Source organism: Anoplopoma fimbria, chromosome 17 (genome assembly GCF_027596085.1).
Source record: "Anoplopoma fimbria isolate UVic2021 breed Golden Eagle Sablefish chromosome 17, Afim_UVic_2022, whole genome shotgun sequence".
In the NCBI taxonomy this organism is placed as follows: Eukaryota; Metazoa; Chordata; class Actinopteri; order Perciformes; family Anoplopomatidae; genus Anoplopoma; species Anoplopoma fimbria.
The window spans coordinates 24,967,568-24,989,075 of NC_072465.1; the positions used below are offsets into that span (position 1 = coordinate 24,967,568).

Below are 21,508 nucleotides of genomic sequence, written 5' to 3' on the forward strand. Positions count from 1 at the left end.
TGTGCTTGCTTTTTATCTTTTATTGTATCTTACTATGTTAATTGTTATTTAACAAAATACCAATTTGAATGCTTTGCACGTGAAAATCTTGGCAATAAACTTATATACTTGTAAACAAATAAATGAATACACAAATATACATATGTATCTATGTATTTATATGTGCTTATATACAGTACCAGTCAAAAGTTTGGACACACCTTCTCATTCAACTACTTTGAAGAATCTAAAATATAAAACATATTCTGGTTTGTTGAGCATTTGTTTGTTTACCACATAATTCCATATGTGTTCCTTCATAGTTTGGATGTCTTCAATATTAATCTACAATGTAGAAAAAAAAAAATAAAGAAATAAAGACAAAACATTGAATGAGAAGGTGTGTCCAAACTTTTGACTGGTACATAATATTTTGACTGGTATATATGTATATATATATATATATATAATATCTACCTTAATCTATAATTAGAAGAAAATAAATATTTTGAAAAACCATTGAATGAGAAGGTGTGTCCAAACTTTTGACTGGTACTGTATATTTATATATATTACATATGGTATATGTTTTATATATAGATATACATATACAGTACCAGTCAAAAGTTTGGACACACCTTCTCATTCAATGGTTTTTCTTTATTTTAATTTTATTGTAGATTAATATTGAAGACATCCAGACTATGAAGGAACACATATGGAATTATGTGGTAAACAAATAAATGCTCAACAAACCAGAATATGTTTTATATTTTAGATTCTTCAAAGTAGTTGGATAGATATGTGTGTGTATATATATATATATATATATATATATATATATATATATATATATACAGTACCAGTCAAAAGTTTGGACACACCTTCTCATTCAATGGTTTTTCTTTATTTTTATATTTATTTTCTTCTACATTATAGATTATATTGGTATATATATATATATAGATAGATAGATAGATAGATAGAGAGAGAGAGAGAGAGAGAGAGAGAGAGAGAGAGAGAGAGAGAGAGAGAGAGAGAGAGATAAATAAATGTGTATGTATATATTTATATGGATAGATATGTGTGTTTGTGCTCGTTTAACACATTGAAATCGAGCGCCTCTTTAAATTGCGCGTTTAGTACAGTTTGTCTCCAACAGGGACCCGTACAGCAACCAGGCCAACGCATGGCTGTGATTGGCCGGCCCGTCAGAGCAGTGCTGTGATTGGCCGGCCCGTCAGAGCAGTGCTGTGATTGGTCAGATTCTCAGCGACACGGAAGCCGGCGGAACTTTTAGCCTGAACTTCATGTTGTTTAGCAGTCGGTCTCCACTGTTTAACCTTTATTTTCTCCACCGTTTAATTGAGGCTACGTTTAAAGGAACACCTCTCACGTCTATTTATGAAGTCTTAACAGAAAATCAGAGCGTGTTGTGACGTAGAGAGCTGTGTTAGCTTAGCAGGCTAACTTCTAACAGCTAGCTATCTGTGTAGCTAAAGGCTAGCAGGAGAGACACCAGGAGACAAGGTAACACAGAAACAACAGAACAGCTGCTCCTATAGCATCTGGATTCAACTCATTGCTATTAAATCATCTTGCAGAGACTTTAAGCTTTCTGAAGATGCATAATGAAGTTTATTTAAAAACAAATAAAGGTCTTAAAGTTGTGTTTATGAGCCAAACATGTGTCTGTGTGCAGATGTGTGATATGATATATATCATATATGTTTGTGTGTGGAATGACAACTTTATACTTTTAGATGCATCTTGAGCTTTGGATTTTCTTTGTCAATATTGCTCTTTAAAAAAGGAGCAGACTATTGTTTTGCATATTCACACAAAATGTTCACATAACTTTTTATATATAGTTAGTTTGAACATTGTTTGATTGTATTCATGCCCAATCTATCAGGTTTATGTTTAATTATAAACCTGATGTGTGTGTGTTGTGACCATACATTTCAAAACTAGTTACACTAAATACACTGTGCAATACTATAACTATAACTATAATTATTCTGTCTGTATTTATAACATTTTGTGGTTTTTATTTTTCTTACTTACAGTACCAGTCAAAAGTTTGGACACACCTTCTCATTCAACTACTTTGAAGAATCTAAAATATAAAACATATTCTGGTTTGTTGAGCATTTGTTTGTTTACCACATAATTCCATATGTGTTCCTTCATAGTTTGGATGTCTTCAATATTAATCTACAATGTAGAAAAAAATAACAATAAAGAAAAAACATTGAATGAGAAGGTGTGTCCAAACTTTTGACTGGTACTGTACTTATTTAAAATACTTGTTTGTTTTTTCTACTATGTACCTTGTTTGCACTATATCTTTGCTGCTGTAAGCCTGTAAATGTCCCCGCTGCGGGACTAATAAAGGATTATCTTATCTTATCGTATCTCTCTCTGAAGGATAAAGTGTGTGTTATGCCTCTGTGCCGAAAGAGACGTCTGCAGCTCTCTTAATAATATGGGGGTGCATGTCATAACTTTTATAAAGATTAATGAATGGCACTTATTCTTCTTAATAATGAGAATACGAGCATAATTGTGTTCTTAAACTTTTGACACAAATAATACTAAAACTTTACTCTTGAGTGGCTCTATGGATACTGACCCAAGGCCAATATTCAGGACATAATCAGAGTACAAAATCAACTGACACCATCTTTGAATCACTCTGGATTTTTTTAGCCAACTAGAACTGATTTCCTAGTCTGAATATACGGACAAATATGATATGATAAATACAGACTTTGATGCTGGACCAACAACATTGTAGACCAACACTTGTTTGTAGCTGCTTAACTCTCCTGTCTCTTTCCTCTTCATCCCTCACAGCATGTACTTCCCCCCCACCAAGCGCCTTCGGGGCCCGAACCAGGATGCAGTGACGGCCTTCAACGACCCGTTTGGAGACGATGACGACTTCACCCAGGACGACCTGAATGAGATCGACATCATTGCTTCGCAGGCCATCACTGCGGCGACTGCACCTGGACTTGGGATGAAACCAGGACCCAAACCGATGGAGCAGGCCCGCGGGTCCACGTGGCCGCAGTCGGCGGGGCAGAACAAACCTGTGAGCAGAGCGACAACCAATCAGAGCAGCGAGAACACGTTTGGGTTCAGCAGCAGAGGAAACGCTGGGATACCAGGCAGAGAGCCTCTCGGTGAGTTCAGAGCAGAACTGATCACTGAGAGTTTAACTGCATTATAATTTGTCATTTTTGCTGATCATTTACCTAATCATTCATCACTCAGTGTTTACGAAGCTATTGTTGATGTTAACTAAAGCAACTGTGAAAATAAGCAATGGGGGTAGAAAATTACTTATTTTTATTCTTCCACTGGCATCAAATGTGCCAACACATGGTTTAAACGCGAACACAGTCGAGATGCAAGAATCCATACCTGAATAGAGTGTAGACGTGTTTGTTGAAGGTGAAAAGGTTTTAGGTTGAATGCAAATTAGTAAGTCATATGATCCATGAATGTTGAGAAAATACAGACAGGATCTAAAAGAAGAGCTTGCAGAATAACAAATAAGAAAAACTAAGTAAGTTATCACATGCTGTGAGCTCGGGAGCATTTTGGTGTTGAACGTGTTGACAAAGCTCTGCTGTTTGGTGTGTTCAGGTAACAGGCAGCAGCGGTTTGGGTCGGACAGAGAAGACTCATACAGTCTGCTGGAAACTCAGCATGCAGATCTAAAGAGGAAGGTGAGACTCACTCGTTTCTTACTATTAAAACTTTTTAAAAACATCCAACAGGCACAAAATCAGGGAAGTGAACAAAAGCAAGGCATTCAATATTGCATTTGCACGCAAGATTATAGCATAACTAAATGTAATTTCTTAGTTTTCTGTGACTTGATATTTATGTTGACTGGGACTCTTAGGATAAGATTAAACTTTATTTATAGTATGAAACTTGTGAGACAAAAAAAAAAGGTGGGAAGAGTGCAATTATAATAAAACCAAAATGACAATAACTTAAATTAAATCACTAAGTATCACAAAACTAACAAAACTCTCACTTAATTTGTTAGTATATCTTTAAAAACACTATAATTTTCCCTTTTTGATATTGATCTGCATGCATATAGACTAATTTGTTCACTTGAAAAAAACCTCATATTCTGCTTTTTGTTGTTGTTGTAAATGTACAGGGTCTACGAATGAAAAATCGCCTTTTAGCTAACTCTGTCACATTTACCCTGTAAGCCCATCTATAGCAGATCATATCCAGATATCAGTGTGGGTTAATATCAAATCTAGTGAACGCCTCATACCAGCTGAGAACAGACTCTTTAAATATACATTTTGTTGGTGAATGTGTACATTATTAGCTGAAGGAGGTGGAGGAGGAGATCGTGTTGAAGAGCGGGGAGATCCGAGTCCTGAGGGACTCCCTGAAAGGAGCTCAACAGGAGAAGGAGACCCAGAGGCAGAACCAGATCCTACTGGAGACCCAGAAACAGAGAGAGCAGAGCGACCGGGAGAAGGAGCTCAACAGGAAGGTGAGGAGCTGAAACGCACAAACACACACACACGTACAGTACATATAATTCTCAGAATAACACGATAAAGAAAATGTTCTCTGTGTTCAGGTTCAGTCTTTGCAGTCAGAGCTGCAGTTTAAAGAAGCAGAGATCATTGAGATGAAGACCAAACTTCACAGCTCAGACAAAACCAAGACGGCCTCCCCACTGCCGAGAAACAGGTCAGTGGTCGTCAATATTACTAAAAACTGATTTGATAATCATAAATGTTTTGTTTTTCTCAGTTTTGTATCATTGTAAACTACATGTCTTTGGGTTTGGTGTCTCTGGGATGGACAAAACACATTGTGTAAACTCATAAAGACTTTGTGGAGTTACATAGTAGAGAATCTTTAATATTTAAGGCCTATATAAGGGATGCACACAATATATATCAGTTTGATAAACGATTGGCCAATATTGGGAAATTTATTGTATTGTGTTTTTTTCCAATTACTAAATTATAGCCAACAAATAGAGCAGATAAATCAAAGCCACACTGCTTGTGTTTAATAGTTGATGTAGGATTTGATTGTTTTTAATTGTTATTGATTGTCCAAATTGCACCTAATTCAACACCACATGGTTCTACAAGAGCCTTTATTTTTGTATGAAGTATTTAATACATTGACAAGTCTGATTTAACAGATAATGTCAAAGCTTTTAATTTGAATTTCTGGGCAAAATGCTCTAACAAAAATAAATATATTTTTATTTTATATTTATATTTTTGAAGTTCTTTGAACTTCACTAGAAAAAATGAATGAATATTTTAAGGGTCAGCTATTATTTTTTATTGTTGTGTTTACAACAGTGATGTCAGTTCGATTTGGTTCATTCAGTGCTACTGGATGTTAAATCATCCAACTTTGCTCACTACATTTTAGCATTTCTCATCCTCAGGTGTGCACAGTAAACTCCAAGTTATGTACTCCTATTTAAAATCAAAGGTCACACTGAAGGGTAACATGCAGCTGTGACTAGAAACCTGTTCGACTGAACAGTGTGTGTTTTTATATTTATTTATCACACCAAGTCAGATTGATGTCATCGTCTCATCTCTACTCTGATTGGCTGATCTTTCTTTCTCCCTCCTCTCAGTCCTAAAGTGCTTAGCTCTCTCGCCCATTTGCATCATGGGAGCGGAAGCAGCTCCTCGTCTCCAACAGGAAATGGCTTCATCACCAAGGAGACGTTTGGAGCCCACGTCTCATCCAGAACGACGCCGTTGAAGACTCGAAGAGACGGTGGGTCACATGACGAAGGTGATGGCTGATGTGGTGATGAAACAGGCGTGTTGAGGACTAACATTAACATGTGGTTTTGTTTGTGTGTTGCAGCAGACAGAGGGGGGTCCAGCAGCAGATCTGTCGACAGACAGGAAGTGTCTCACCCGGACCCCTTCCTGTCCGTCAGACCGGCACACCTGCAGCACAGAGGTCAGTCTGCAGGACTCCTTCATAAGAGTTAATGGAAATAAATAACCTGCAACATAGTTCATTTAAAATATATTCCTGACAGGTTTCTAATTTTTGAACAATTCAGATCACTCATATTTTAATTTTATTTATTTTTTATTTAATTACATTTCAAGTGACCAGGATTCAAGTGTAAGCAAATATAAAATACATGATGAGTAAAGAAACTTTATTTTCCACACCAACTTGTGAGTTGATTTTTGATAAAAATGTCAATTAACTCAGAAACTGAAAGTTGTATCACAACCCTCTGAAACCAGGGACTGACACTGGATCAGTTAGGCTGAACTTCATCTATAGAAAGTTGTTACTCAAGTGTTTGTACATAATTCACCTGCTGATGACACCTCTTTGACAGTATAGAAGGTTAAGGGTCATTCCGCTGGGTCTCTTTTTTCCAGATACAAGTTAAGGTTTTGTGATGTCATCTGTCACTCTGGAGGAGTTTTGTCTGAGGAAATAACCATAATGATGTCTTAGTGGTGTCATCAGGGTTGTGTTGAGTTTTTTGTTTTTTTTTCAAGACTTGAAGTTTGAAAGAAGAGGGCATTTACCAGACAGGGAGGGTCTAATGAAAGACAGCATCCAGCTGTATCATGGGAAATGTAGGATCCAGTTTTTGGAGCTTGGCCCATACTGGGGACTGAATGTTGGAAATATTTTGTTCATTGTTTTTGGAATCGGTCTCTCAGAAGTCCAACAACTTTATGAAAGTTGTGTCTGTGTGTGTGCGTGTGCGTGTGTTGTCCTCCAGGTGGCGTCCTGCTGGGGTTGTTGCTGCAGCAGCCTTTGTCTCCCAGCAGCCTCGGCCTGTCTCACCTTCTCTCTATGAGTCTGACTGACGTCCACCTGACAGCAAGGTAAACACACACAGCGCTGTAACCAAGACAACATGGTGGTTATGGCGTGTTATATATATTTTGCAGTTCTGTCTGTAGTAGTTGAAGGGAAGGTGTTTACATGTCATTTAAGAGAAAGGGATATTAGTTCAATAAGTGCCCTTGAGCAAGGCATGTCACCGCAAGCTGCTTCAGCAGAGCAGCACATCGACCAACAGATCGTACAAAAGACGATTTCAAGCTCATTAAAGTCATCATGTTTTTAATCAAATTAAAGAGAAAGCACATTATGCTGTGTGTCTAAATCTGGGTCCTTGAGTTTGTTTCTAAAGCCAACACACCAGACAACCTTTGGAAATCTTGTACTTTTAATGAAATGTCATTGTGTTGAGGTCACTTAATGCAGCCACTTCTTCTCGGTCACCACCAGGGGTCACCAAATCCACCAAAACTCAAATCTTTAGTAAAAACTGTCCTTGATTTCTTTGGATAATTAATGTAATGGAGTGACCTGAGCAACACAAATTGACATGCGATGTAGGACTGACAGCAGTCTCAACAGTAGTAGCAGTGGTGGTGGTTGTAGTACTCAGTAGTTCCCATTGCAGCCCGAGCACAAAGGAGCTGAACTGTTTTAAAACACTAATATAACTAATGTGGTGTTGTTTTTTATGTTTATTTGTATGTTATGATTTCAGCGAGTCTGCAGGTTTTCTGCTCCACTCTGATGCTGCTGTCAGTGTCGTTGGGGGTGAAGGTGGAGCTCCCAAAGCTTCTCTGAGTCCTCTCCAGAGTCTGGCTGTAACCGGACTCAACATGCTGAGTCAGAACCGACCAGCAGCTGCAGCCGGCAGCGGCAGCAGCAGCAGCAGAAACAAAAGGTAGAATGAGACACTGCAGCGGCTCTGTTGAACCTTCACTAACTTTATTATCTGCTGCTCACTGAATAATCCAGAACAGCACACAGTGAAAGCTGAACGGTTCTGTGGACAGCTGAGCCCTCTTGTGGCCAAATTATGTAACTGCAGTAATGAAAAAAGACCACATGGCAAAACACCTTGAGGCCATGTGTAAATATAGATACAAAATATCAGGCCTGTATAACACTGACTATTACTGGTTCACTATATTTGAAATACTGTGCTCACACAGAACTAACACCATAAATGCAAAATTAAATAAGACCAGCTGGTGTTGAATGGACAGGAAAAGGATGCCACAACATTTGTTAATTTGCATGTTTATACTAACAGTCTTTTTTTTTTACTTTTCACGATAAAAAAAACATGTTTATGTACATTTGTTATACACATTAAAACTGAAGAAGTTAGCAAGAAATGAACCACTGATACAGATGTTAAGTATGATTTGGGCAACTCACATTCATCTAAGCAATAAAAAAATTCTCCTGTGTTTGTGTAGCTCGTGTCCCGGAGCTGTCCTCTTCCTCCCGCTGTTGGAGCTTCACCTGTCTCGACTCTGTCAGACTCTGGACTCCCTCCGCACCGTTTCTGCTGGCAGCAACGGTTCAAACTCTACCGCTGCACCTTCGCTCCCAGCAGGCAGTGCGGCTCGACCAGGGAGAATGGATGAGGCTGGTTTGACTGGTTTCAGCGTTGAGGACACTGGTTTGGCTGCTCTGAGGCTCCTCTACCTGTTGGTGGCCCACAGTGACGAGGTGATGAACCTTAAGTCTTACTAACCAGATTGCACATCTCAAAGTTTCATACTGATATAAAGACGTTTAAATCAGTGGGATATCACGTCCACTCCATTACTTGCAACACTGTGCGTTTCCATCACTGTTGCATCTGTAGTTTCTTTTTTGATTAAGGCTTTGTCAACCCAGTATAAAAGCCTGATCAGAAAGAGAGCGCTTTGTAGTTTATTGCATCTTTTTTTTTTTTTTTAGCATTTCTAGGCACCCACTGAATGAGTGCAAATGTTAGTTTAACACAAACAGTGAACTGTAAGTTACCTAATAAACCTACTTAATAGTTAAATAGTACAGTTTAAACTAGTGAAAACAATTTAACAGCGGTTGTTTAAGTCATATAACTGCGGGTATCAAGCAGAAAACACTACAATGTGGAAAAAACACTTATGACATCAGGAGCTTTTTTCTCTCTGAGTTGAATTTCTTTCAACTGGAGGCGTTCAGGGCTCTCCTGCAAAAACCAGAGCCGCATTCGAGTGGAAAAACTCGAGGCGTTGCGAAATGCACAAGCAGCACACAAAACACGTCACTCTCATCGAAAACAGTTACACAAAGCCGCCGAAGGCTGCAAAAACGCGCTCTGCCTGATCATGACCTCAGTGTATCTTTCCTTGTTGAAATTTTTAGACTTTCTGACATCACTTTCTCATTTTCTCTCCCAGGTGGTGGAAGCTGTGTTGTCAAACGCGAGTCAGAGCAAAGTTACAGACATAAAGGTACAAAAAGAAACGCACTGATGGACTCACACTCTTCTACTTTAGACGTTATTATGTTGTATATTTCTTTATTAACTTTACCTCCTTATCTTCATTTAATTAGTGAGTGTTGTTATTGAAATATCAACTTTGTGATATGAAACTACATATTGATAATCATGTTATTATGATAAACTTACAGATTTGTCACTGGAAATTCCCCTCAAAGAATACCATTTAATATAATCCTCCTCCGTCCCTCTGCTCTTAGAGTGAACACTCTGCTTCAGGTGTGAGTCTGTGCTCCCAGAATGCCTTGCTGCAGTCAGTGTTGCGGCTGTGTGAAGCGGGGCTTGGTGGCGGCGACAACGTTGGTTTTCAGAATGAGGAGCTTGTGCTCAATGCCATGAAGACTCTGTGCGTCCTTATCGAGAGGACGCCACACACACACGCAGACAGGTAGACGCACACGCTGCAGGCGCCATCACCATTAAAAGCAGTCAGGAGGTCAAAGGTCACAGTGGGTCGTATTGCTTGTTTTTACACAGTTTTATGTTGACCAGATTTTAATTGAAACATTACCGCCCACAGTAAAGAGATCTGATCATATGACAAAACAGATCTTTGTATATGGAGATTATTATTAATTGAATACAGTATGCAGCATTCAGCACCTTTTTCATTGCGGTTGCAGTTTGTGGTACATTAACATGAGACCTCAAAGACAACCTGACAGTTGAAATGTCAGTTGATGATAAATTCACTGACCACATTTACCATAAAAGGAAACTGTAATTTGTGAGAGCTGCAGGAAGCAGTGAATGAGTCATGAAACTTTGAAACACACTTCAGCACACTTTTATTTTTTGACATTCCTCCAATTACATTGCAAAATATGCCGGATTACCCACACACAAACACACACACCTATAAAATGCAACACTCACCTGAGGGGAATATTTCTGGAGGAAGAGGAGTGGCTGATCAGGGAGTGTGTGTGTGATTATAGGACTTTTCCATTCACTCTGTTATGTAACAGTGTACTGTAAACTACCCGGTGTGATTTACGGTCACCATGGTGACCTAACAGAGAATAGAAATAAATGATGATACATGAATTCTTCAGTCTGACCAACAGTAAATAGACAAAAAGAACCCACCTTTTAACTAGAATGATGAATTGATCCTCCCATTGTTAACTCGTGATTTTTATTAGTTTACACTGGTGACACTGTCTTTTGTTTCTCTCTCAGGTTGCAGTGTGTGTTGCAAGTGGTGTGTGTGTGTTTGTCAGCAGACTGCAGGTTGCAGACGGTTTCGGGGAGTGTGTCTGTCCTCACGTCCATGTCCGACCACCAGACCCTGGCTCAGCAGCTCTGCTCTCAGCACGGTGAATTATCCGAATATGTGTCAAAACCTCTCTGTGATATTCTCTTTCATCTTTATTTTGCTTCATATTATCACTCCATTGTTTAGGTTTCAGCTGCACATAATTTGAATAAACCTCACCGCAGCAGTGTTTGATTTTGTTGTTGTTTTCTTTAGACCCGTGTATTTTCCTGAAGTTGTTCCAGTTCATCAGAACCAGACCAGACAACCGAGCAACACACAGAGACTGGATTCTGCTGGACCTGCAGGTAAAACAAACACACAACACAAACACACACACACACACACACACACACACACACACACACACACACACTGCAGAGACATACTCACCCGTTTCCACGTACTGATCTCTGCACCTCTGTAGCCTCCTGCATCGCACCGCCTCCCTAATCTCTCTCCATCAACTCTTCGTCTTTTGTGCCTCTTTGTAGTCTCAACACCACGACTTGTTCTTGTGGGGATAATGGCTCATGGTGTCGCTCGCTGTTGTTCACATGAAAAGTGAATGAAAAAATACAAATGTTTAAACTTTGACTACTTTCACACTTCCACATACCTGGTCAATAACTGTGTAAAACGGTCCTTAACACCGTGATGTCTGTTATGTACAGTTATTATAAAAGATGCTGTTAAACGATCCAACAAGCACTTTATATAAAGTACTGTGACCTCTGACTGTGTAGTGGGCAACCTCAGCAGAGAACTGGGCTGAGAGTGTGTCATGAGTCGATCTAGTTCACTTGTGCTCGAGGCCGTAACATCTGGCTCGTGTGCTTTTTCTCTCTCTCCCTTCAGCTGCTTTGTCCTCTTTTCATTTTTCACCATCCAACACTTTCACTGCACATATACCACACATCCATGCATTGTTTCAACTGCTGATGTTGCTGATTTCCTTTATTGTTAGTTTATCGTTTGTGACACTGAGGCCTTTACACGAGTGAGTAACACGCTTATTTATGATAAAAGAGAACAAGACAGGTTGGTTAACAGCTTATACCTGTGATATTTATCATCACATTTTGGCCCATAAGGCACTGAAGCAGGACAATAACCAGTCAACATGGATTTAATATCTTTTTATAATAGAAACAGGCCTTTTATTTAGATTTTTGTTGTGTTTTTATAAGTATATTTTAGTAAGAAGCCTTCATGTTGATGGAAACTAAATCCTCCCTTCATGTTTACTTGATATATTTAAGTGTTGAGTATCACAACAATTGAAAAAAATGTGCAAAGTATTAGTACACCAGAGTGGGGAGTTTATGATTCTGTTGTTGTACTGATGGCATTATGGCTGTGGAAATGTACATTCATTAGTAATTATCATTTATCAACAGTATAGATCAGATATTTCCACCCCTCAAAGCTTTACAAAGGCTCTACCTTCCTTTGTTTTTGCCGCCTGTTTACATTTGAACACAGCTTTTATTTGAGACTTGACAGATCTTCTATTTTGGCCATTGTTGTCTTTGTGTCTCAGGTGGTTCGTTTGCTGAGCAGACTGATGACTCAGAGAGCAGAGAGCTGGACCCCCAGCCAGCACAGCAGCTGTCAGTGTTACTCTGAGGTAAAACTTTATATAGTGACACTAAACTTTGGGTTGCACCTTTCTCCACAAGCCTCTTATCTCACCTCGTTCTCTCTCAGGTGGTTCAGACAGTGGTGATTGTTTTCCATCGTCAGTGGTTGGATCTTCGTGGTTCTCAGGATCAGACGGACTCAACCGGTCGGTCTCACGTCAGATTCAAAACACAAGGCTGCAAATATTCACCCTAAAACTGTTCATTAAATCAAGGATTACCAGTCAAGAGTTTTTTTATGTTTTTCATCCTTCAGGCCCGGCCCCGCCCTCACAGGAGGGCCCCGCCCCCTCGTTGCCATGGTGGCGAGGCCCGTCGGCGTCTCTGCTCAGAGAGTGTCTGCTGCTGCTGCACTGGCTGCTGCTGCATCACGGCAGCTTCTCGGAGAACTGCCGGCCGCTGCTGCACATGTATGACCAGGTGATCCCCGCTGTCCGAGACACGCTGAGGAAGATCCCCGAGCTGAGCGAGAGCGAGGGTACTGAAACAAACACACACTCACATATACACGTACATAAATGGATGGTGACACAATGGTCTGTTCAAGTTAAATGTTGAATTGTGTTTTTGCAATTTTTGAAAATGTTACCCAAACAGTGCTTTGTGCCATGGACAGCCAGCGGTCTGCAGGTTTTCATTTCAACCATTGTAACCCGGAAGTATTTGTTCTCCGCTTCCTGTTTCCTGTCTGTCAGAACTGGCATTGGAGGAGATCTGCCGCTCGGAGGGAGACGACACTGATGACATGGACACTGATACTGGCTCCTGATTGGCTGCTGACACAGACTCCAGAAGTGACCAGTGGACAGACAAGAACGACAGTTGACTGACTGTTGATTGGATATTTCAGGTTGAGACAAGGACAGAGAAAAGACTGAAGTGGAAGTTGGAGAGAAATGAAGGATTAGAGAAAAGTCAGAGGTTTGACTGAAGGGACGGAGTCACAGGATTCTTTCTGCTGTCGGATGTGATTTAACAATAAAACGTAAAGGTGAGAAAACTGCGTCTGTCAGAGTTCATGTTCTGATTGTTGTTTGTTTCTTTTTCTGCACCGTTAGCTATGAGCCGCCAGTTTACCATTGACAATATGAAAGCCGTTAAGAGGCAATGGAAATGCTCTAAGTCTCTGATCTTTCACCTTTAAGTGTTTTCTGATTGGAGGAGAGACGAGGCTTCAAAACATCCCAAACCTGTAAATGCTTCAGACTCCAGACATGCTTCCACCAAGTGAGATACAGGCTAACAACAGCTTAGCATCTCTTTCTTTTAATCACAAGAAAAATACAGACAAACTTCATACTGACTGTATGTTTCCTGTTGGTGATGGAGGTTCAGAATACAGTGGGAATTAAAACCAATATAAAATATTCAAAACAAAAAGCAGATCGGGACCAGAACAGTTTGTGAAACATCTTTATTTATCTCCAGATGTATCTGAGGTCTGAGTGACACGTTCAGAAGAAGGCATCCTATTGGCTGGCTGCAGCTCTGTTGTGTTGGATCGGTCAGTCAAAAGAAACACCAGACTGGATGGTTGGGAATTATTAAAGCCTGGTTCACTCAAGATTAACACGTCATTATTTTATTATTGTGACACAACACACAGTGCTTTTATAAAGTCCTTTATACTGAGATTTATTAACAAAATTTGATGTCATGTATCAAGAAAAAAAATCATGTTTTTTTTTTTTTTTTTTTTTTAAATAATCGTTTTCATGATTAACACAAAAAAAGAATTATTAAATGAAGTTTTGATCCAGAGAATAACCGTCAGGAAAATATGTTCAGTGATCGTGGCAGCTATTCACTAAAGGATGTGACACTGAATTTAAACTGGCTATTTCTGTTTTTACAGTAAAATGTCTGGTCACTTTCCAACACTGACCGATCCTTCTCTCATAATGCAACCAGGAAGTGTAAACACTGACGTAAAGTAGCTGTGTCCCATTTTATGCTCCGCCTCCTTCAGAGTCCACTTTAAAACCAACGGTTTGTTCAGTCTTCATCAACGTCTTCAATCAGAAATAATCATGTAATCTGGTGTCGAAGTGGATCAATCGAATCGCCCCTGAAGGATGTTACTTTGTTGAAGGAGAACTGGGAAATTCTCCACTTTACGAGTTGACAAACAGCACCTGAACACACCGTTGGTTCTGGTTTTGTGTCAGGTACTGGTGGAGCTGGTGACGCTGATATGAATCTGGCAGAGCTTGAATTGAGACACAGCGAGAGGAAGGCACATGAAGGTCGAGTCAAGTAATCCAGGATCAGACTATGTAGTGTGTGTGTGTGTGTGTGTGTGTGTGTGTGTGTGTGTGTGTTCTTGTATGTCTATCTTTGTGAGGACCAGCTTCAGTTTTTGAAAGGGTTGTGAGGACTGTTTGTTTTTCAGCTATTTTTTTATTTTTTCAGAGTCCTGTGTCGAATGTCCACATGTGTTCTTATCATATTTAGTCCACCTTATCCTGTTTACTTCAGTCAAGATTTATTTGACTAAGTCTGGGCATTTAAGTTGTATTATTCAACTATTTTATTATCGTCTTTGTTAATTAAAACTGTTGAATAAATGTCAGTCACCTCTTTTTTTGTCAACAAAAACAAAGAGCGATTTTGGTTAACTTTTTATTTTTTTAAATAACATTTTAATCTCGTCTTATTTCCTCATCAATATTGCATGTTGATATCGTCAAAGTTAGTGTTTATTGAGGTCCGATCCGTCTCGTCATAGTCTTGGTCGTGGAAGAAAAGGTAATTGGCAAGCATTGTTTGTCGTCCTTTCAGTTACTATAGTAACACTGTGGGACGCTTTGTCTGAAGGATGTTTGAGGGTTTGGATTTTGTTTTAGGGTTAAAGTCAGAATCAGGTTTAGGTGAAGTTCAGTGAGCAGCTAAAGTGATGAAATATATCAATGTGTGTCCTCACAAGTATAGAGGTACAATCGTGTGTCAGTGTTTTTCCGTCCACGTCGGCACCACCTGGTCATCGTCCTCTCGTTTACTCTGTAGTGTTTTTTGCGAGCTGTGATGCGTCTTGTTAATGTTGTGATGTGGCGTGCGCGGGCCGGTCAGCCACGGGTGCATCAGCAGCTCCGACGCCGTCAGCCTCTCGGCGGGCGACTTCCTCAGCATGCAGCCAATCAGACACTTGGCTTGCGGCGACAGCCAGTCGGGCACGCTGAAGGCCCCGCGGCGGATCTTGGCGAACAGCGCGGCGGGCTGCGTGTCCTGAAACGGGTATCGTCCAATCAGCATGGTGTACAGAGACACGCCCAGGCTCCAGATGTCCGCGGCGCGGCCCGAGTAAGACCGGTTCCCGTTGGTCAGCAGCTCGGGGCTGACGTAGGCGGGGCAGCCGTGTCTGTCCGTCAGAGAGTCGTCGTCGTGGTTACCGTACAGGAGGACGCAGTCGTCGAGGCCGAGCAGAGCGAGACGCGTCCTGCAGAAAGAAAGAACCACAATGCATCAGCGGTGTTAGCAGTAGTATCTGTAGTACTGGTGTTAGAAGTAGTAATAATAGTCAAAGTAGTGTTAGAGGTATTACTAGTAGTATTTATTTCTTTAAGGTTTCATCTGAACGTCACTGATACTACTAATTATATTGGTGATACCACTAATAGTGCTAATACCACCAATGTAAGCAGTACTGTTAGCAGTGTCAGTAGTATCCATAGTAATTCAGAGTATTACTAGTGGTAGTATTTTAGCAGTATTGGCAGTAATAAGACGTTTTATTGGCAGAATTGTCTTTAGTATGCTATGCAGTATAAGAAGAATTTATATTCGTATTAGTATTAGTATGTTAAGTAGTATAGGCAGTATTGTGAAGTATTTTTTTCAGTGGTAGTATTATTAAGATTAGGGTAGAGTCAGCATCAGTATTTTAGAAGTTTTTTTTAGCAGTATCAGCAGTATTATCAGTACTTCCTGTCAGTCAGTCTCACCAGTGTGTGTGTGTGTGTGTGTAATATGTAGTAATACTAGTATTATCAGAGTACTTTGTAAGTCTCACCTGTATTTGTCGGTGAAGACGAACCTGCGGAGCTTCAGGTCTCTGAGGACGACTCCGTGCTGATGGCAGTGCATCACGGCGTTCAGCATCTGAGTGAACAGATGCCCCGCCTCCTCCTCAGCGAGACGCTTCCGGCTTCGCACGTACGCGTGCATGTCGCCGTAGTGACCGGGCAGGAAGACGTACACGCTGTCCTGGCCAATCACCACGTCCAGCAGGCCACAGATGTTGTCATGGTGACCGATGCGGGCGTAGGCTGCCAACCGCTCTTGGTAACCACGTAGAGGAAGCACCTGGAACCATGGCAACATGTTGCATGTATTTTAGCAATATCCCGAGTACTACAGCGGTATTACCAATATTACTACTTTTTGCACTTTAATAGTAATTGTATGCAGTATCTGTAGTATTTTATACAGTTTCACAACATTTTATGCAGTTATTTGCAGTATTTGCGGCTGTACATGTTGTATTTTTAGAAGTATTAGCAGTATAAATAGTATCAGTAGTATTTTTGCAGTATGTGTGACATTGGTACTCTACCTGGCAGGTGTATTGCTGCTTAGTGTGTGCGTGCTCGGCCCTGTAGCTCTTCTCCCCCTCGCAGCGTTCAAACAGGAAGTAAGATCCGACTCTGGATGGGGATTGGCTCTGGTTGGACTTGGGGGCGGGGCTTCTGGGCCTGAGGCAGTGTGATAGGCCGGTGGTTGGAGGGTTCGGATCCAGACGAGCTACTTTACATTTCACAATGTCCTGGGGCTCGTCCAGTAGCCTCTTCAGACACACCTGAGACCGAGCTGCGGTCATGCCCATGCTCATCTGTGATTGGAGGAGACAAGTGACATTAGTTAGTTAGTCACAATTTACAGCTTTATGCTTACTGTGAAGCAGCTGCAGGAGGCGTGTCCACCTGATGATAAAGCATAGATTATACTTGCAGATATCAGTTCACTTTTATGGTTTAGCTCAGGTGTATTTCAGGTATGATTTTGTATAATTTATTTATTTTTACTGATTTTCAAGTATAGAAGGCATCGAAACTACATTTACTGTATAAAAGGTTGTTAATGGGGTGCTGCAGGAATGAGTCCTTAAACCAGGAAATGAATTAATATGTATGCAATTCCGGTTCCCTCGTTTTTTTTAATGGGTTTTTGGTTTGATGCCTGAAATAAAATGTGTGTGGTTAACATAATCTTAAGATATTTTCGAGTTTTTTTTTGCTACAGTATAGAAAACGTCAGTAAAAACCCCTCTTGGGAAATTAAAAGTTTTCTAAAGTGTCTTAAAAAAGTTGGTTACTAACAAGTGGCTAAAAGAGTCAACTAAACCAAAACTATTCCACCTTCACAGCCTCGTTGTTTTTAGTCACGCTCATGTGACGGTGGTGTTCATTTGTGAAGATTATCTTGTTGAACAAAACGCGTAAGTATCATAAACTTTTGTTCGCCAAAGAGTTCACTTTCTGCAATAATATAACAATAAGTCTCATTGGCTTTTTGAGGAGGGAATCTGTGCGATGCTAACTTCCAGCGTCAGACAACAAAAATGATTCCTCGCTGCAGCGCTCTATTGTGGACAGTTTAGAGTAACTAGATAGAGATATTGATCTCTTTGGCTCCACCTAATGGCAAAGTGGAAAAGTGGAAATTGCAAGTGTATTTTTTGGATCTCACTTTGCTGAGATCCAAACAGAGCATGGATAAGTTTGTAATACTGCAAATGCAAAGGCTTTCATCATTGGGCCATTGGTTTAATCACCATTGTGTTTGTGACTTAACAGACATTTATGTCAATAAAAATCATCACTTCAACTACAACAACTTTAATGTAAATAAGAAGTTGCTGGAGACTCTGTAAACGGTTGCCTCTGAGCCTCCTCCCTCCACTAAACGCTCCTCTGTTGTACTTCACATACAGGTTACTTGTATTAGTACACACATCTCACTGTGTCTCCGCTGCTCACATGCTAACGTGTCTATAGGCTTCATGATGCAACTTCCTGTAAGCTGACACACGCTTCAGCTTTCAGATCGTTGCATCAGAGCACAACAGTTTATAGTTTAAACAGGCTTTAAATAGTCAACACCAACCACACACACACACACACACACACACACAGTGAGAGTGTGTGTGTCCGTTGTTCTACAAAGTTTTTAAAAGCCTGCAGTTGCCGTGGTGACGCTGTGTGGCAACCCTGCTGTTGGCCAATGCTGCTTTCACTCTGACTGACACCCTGAGTCACAGCGTCGCCACAGCAACGTCAACGTCATCCCCTAAAAAAACACACACACACACACACACACACGCACATAGAGTGAATCTGTGCTGTTTGATGTGTCATCTCGTCAGCTGCAGTTACACAATCGGAGATGTTAATAATAAACGAGGAATAACGCATATCTCAATAGACACTACTGGAATTCTACTGGATCATTCTGTGAACATTTCTGTCATCTGTCTTTCTGGAAAGAGGTTTACGTTTCCATATTCTGACACGGATCAGCATCCACTGCAGGACTTTACTATCGGAGCTTGAAACCTTTGTGAATTTTTAACATTAAAGTTGACAACAAGGATTTTTTGTGACCGAACGAAAAAAACTACAACTCCAGTGAACATTTAGAATCATGTGATCGGCTCATCTTCTCTCGAGCCATTGATAAGATTCACCGACGCTCTCTGCTAAAGTATTGTTTTAGTTTTTTTAAGTAGTTCAGTTTATGTCCCAAGGTTGGATTTTTAGTTAATGTTGTTATAACAGACGTCAAGGGGATTTTGAACGAGCTTTTCTTACTTCTAGAAAAGAACCTGGAAATTCAGGTTTCACTTTGGCTCTTTTTTTTGGAATGTACTGAACTCTCCTGGTCTCTGTTTACTCTTGTATCTGAAAAGTTTCACTCTTGTTCTCATCTCTGACATCTTCTCTCTACGGAAGAGGGTTACGGCCACATGTGAAGAATGTATTTCCCTAAATTAATATTTCACATTTGGCCTTAATCATTTTTCGTATCTCTTCGTCCTGCAGGTCTGACATCTTTTTTCAAACTCATCTTAACACTCCACTGCAACTTTTCAGTATCCGTTAATCTGACAATTATTTTTTCCTTTTAATTAACAAATCGTTTGATATATAATCAATGTTAGAAAATAGTGAAAAATGTCCAGTCTCCCAAAATTCAAACTTGTTTTCTCAGACCAATGGTCCAAAGCTTAAGAGAATAAGTTTACAATGTTTAAAATGAAAAAGAAAAACAAATCCTCACATTTGAGAAGACATAACTTCTGTATTTGTATCATTAATTGCTTAAAGCACTAACCTTAGCTGCTAATGGATTATCAAAGTTCTTGCTGATCATTTTACAGTGGTTTGACTAATTGATTAATTCAAATTTTAATACTAAATATTTTCTTCTCCCACATTTTAAACTATAGTATCTCATAGTTTACTATATTTGTCCGGCTACTTTTTATCTTCTTTGTTGGTGCTTGATAAACATAGATTGATTACTGATTGGACCAGCTGGCTCCCTATCAAATGATCATAAGTCATTTTTATTTTTATTTATTGCTCCATATCCTTGGATCTGAATATCTGTCTTTACACACACGCACACACACACACACACACACACACACACACACACACACACACACACACACACAGTGTAATGCACTTTCTGTTTCACTTATATTTGTGGTGACAGTTCTCACTCGGGCTGCAGTACGTTAACATTTTGAGCCTTTTCACTCAGGTGTCGTGGAGATTGTTGACTTTAGAGCATCAAAACATCAAAGTTTATTCTTCTTCTTTTCCCCTAACACTGCTGTGACCAAATAATCCCAGACTCAAGGGCCCACTTACTAGCTGTTTCCAGAACTTTCACCTGAATCATTACAGTGTGCCACCGTGTAAACATAAAGCCTAATAAGGTCAAAACTCTAAAAACAAAAAAGCTAATGAGCTCTTGTGTCAACAGACCATTCTCCATGACAGCCCAAACTCTTCCTCTGATGAAGAAGACCATCCTGAGTTTCATAAAGTCTACTCAGCAGAGTTCAATAGAGTCTGCTCAACTCTACTGCAGTATAAGCTGCTCTCAGACAGAGGAGTAAAATGACTGAAGAGCATTTAGTTGAAGTATTCTACTCAACCTCGTGCAGGTACAACATAATAATGCTCTTTACTCACTTATGCATTAGTAAAAGTAATGTTTAAATAGTAATTCAACACTCTGAAAGAGGTAATCCTGCATAATGAGAGCTGATTACACTTTCAAACATACTTTCACAGATACTTGAATAAACAACCTTTGCTTGTAAATGAAGATTTAAAAAAAAAAAAAATGTGTTTACTGCTATTTGTAAAGTAAAGGATCTGATCTCAGGTCGGTTTCTTACCTTGTGCTCTGCAGACAGACAGACTGGTTGGGACTGCAGGTCAACAGGAAACCAGTAGAAACCCAGTAGAGTCAGCTTGGAGCAGATAGTCTCTCTGTCGGTCTGTGGACCAGAAGTTGTTGAAGACATAAAATAAAAAAAAAAAAAAAAAATCCACCTTGAAGAGTCTGAACTGGGACCAGCAGCTCTGCTACTGGGAGAACTGGAGGATGACGTCTTTGTCTCGTTGTTGTATTATTGTCTCGGTTGCGCAACGTGTCGTCAGTCAGCTGTCGGTTCAGTTTCTTTTCCAGTCTTGACTGTGAAAAAACAAAAAAAGAATAAAAAGAACCCAAACTGTTTTTCTTTTTAAATAAAAATAAAAAATGGAATTATCTTTTTTTTTTTTTTTAAATATATATATATATTTTATTTTTTCCAGGAGCAGAAGTGAACAAAGCCGAGTCAAACCGAGTCAAACTGAGTCCCAGTGTAAATAGATGGATGTCCCTGGTTCTGCTGTGGATCCAGGCTGGTCTCTCTCTTTCTGACCCGGTTCCTCTCCAGAACTTTCCGGCTCACTGAGGACTGAGGACTCGGCTGGTCTGGTCTGGTTCGCAGGTCTGGTTACTCTGTTGCCTCCAGAGAGGGAGGAGCTCTGAGTGTTGCAATCCTGAGCCGAGCAGTCGTCAGAAAACTCACAGCAGACTCAACGCAGTGGTTTCATTATGTGTCTTTAACGGGAGTGTACAGTGGTGGAGGAAATACCCTTTACTTTAGGAGAAATAGAAATAAGAAAGTGGAGAATAAAGTTTATTAAGTTAAGTAATTATTTATCATACTATAATTTAGTGGTGGAGGAAATAATCTTTACTTTA

The 21,508-nt window shown here is 40.0% G+C and overlaps 2 protein-coding genes across 2 annotated transcripts; one reads left to right on the forward strand and one right to left on the reverse strand.

Moving 5' to 3' along the window:
* The first annotated feature begins 1,263 nt into the window (after positions 1-1,263).
* Positions 1,264-13,233, forward strand: atrip (ATR interacting protein). Its single transcript, XM_054617057.1, has 18 exons — positions 1,264-1,509; positions 2,839-3,170; positions 3,637-3,719; positions 4,349-4,519; positions 4,610-4,722; positions 5,642-5,787; positions 5,881-5,979; positions 6,773-6,878; positions 7,556-7,738; positions 8,280-8,535; positions 9,237-9,290; positions 9,541-9,728; positions 10,523-10,659; positions 10,815-10,906; positions 12,142-12,228; positions 12,309-12,387; positions 12,498-12,719; positions 12,937-13,233. The coding sequence occupies exons 2-18, from the start codon at positions 2,840-2,842 to the stop codon at positions 13,008-13,010; spliced, it is 2,421 nt and encodes an 806-aa protein (XP_054473032.1). The 5' UTR covers positions 1,264-1,509; position 2,839; the 3' UTR covers positions 13,011-13,233.
* A 698-nt stretch (positions 13,234-13,931) lies between these two features.
* trib3 (tribbles pseudokinase 3) lies at positions 13,932-21,245 on the reverse strand. Its single transcript, XM_054616779.1, has 5 exons — positions 21,102-21,245; positions 20,652-20,950; positions 16,794-17,069; positions 16,251-16,543; positions 13,932-15,677 (listed from the first exon to the last, which is right to left on the reverse strand). The coding sequence occupies exons 2-5, from the start codon at positions 20,778-20,780 to the stop codon at positions 15,188-15,190; spliced, it is 1,188 nt and encodes a 395-aa protein (XP_054472754.1). The 5' UTR covers positions 20,781-20,950; positions 21,102-21,245; the 3' UTR covers positions 13,932-15,187.
* Between the last annotated feature and the right edge of the window lie 263 nt (positions 21,246-21,508).

Coding starts and splice junctions, on each gene's coding strand:
- trib3 (XM_054616779.1), bottom strand. CDS start 20,780: ATGTCTTCAACAACTTCTGGTCCACAGACCGACAGAGAGACTATCTGC. Junction 16,544..16,793: donor AGCAGCAATACACCTGCCAG/GTAGAGTACCAA, acceptor CCATGGTTCCAG/GTGCTTCCTCTACGTGGTTA. Junction 15,678..16,250: donor GTCTTCACCGACAAATACAG/GTGAGACTTACA, acceptor TTCTTTCTGCAG/GACGCGTCTCGCTCTGCTCG.
- atrip (XM_054617057.1), top strand. CDS start 2,840: ATGTACTTCCCCCCCACCAAGCGCCTTCGGGGCCCGAACCAGGATGCA. Junction 3,171..3,636: donor ACCAGGCAGAGAGCCTCTCG/GTGAGTTCAGAG, acceptor TGGTGTGTTCAG/GTAACAGGCAGCAGCGGTTT. Junction 12,720..12,936: donor CGAGCTGAGCGAGAGCGAGG/GTACTGAAACAA, acceptor CCTGTCTGTCAG/AACTGGCATTGGAGGAGATC.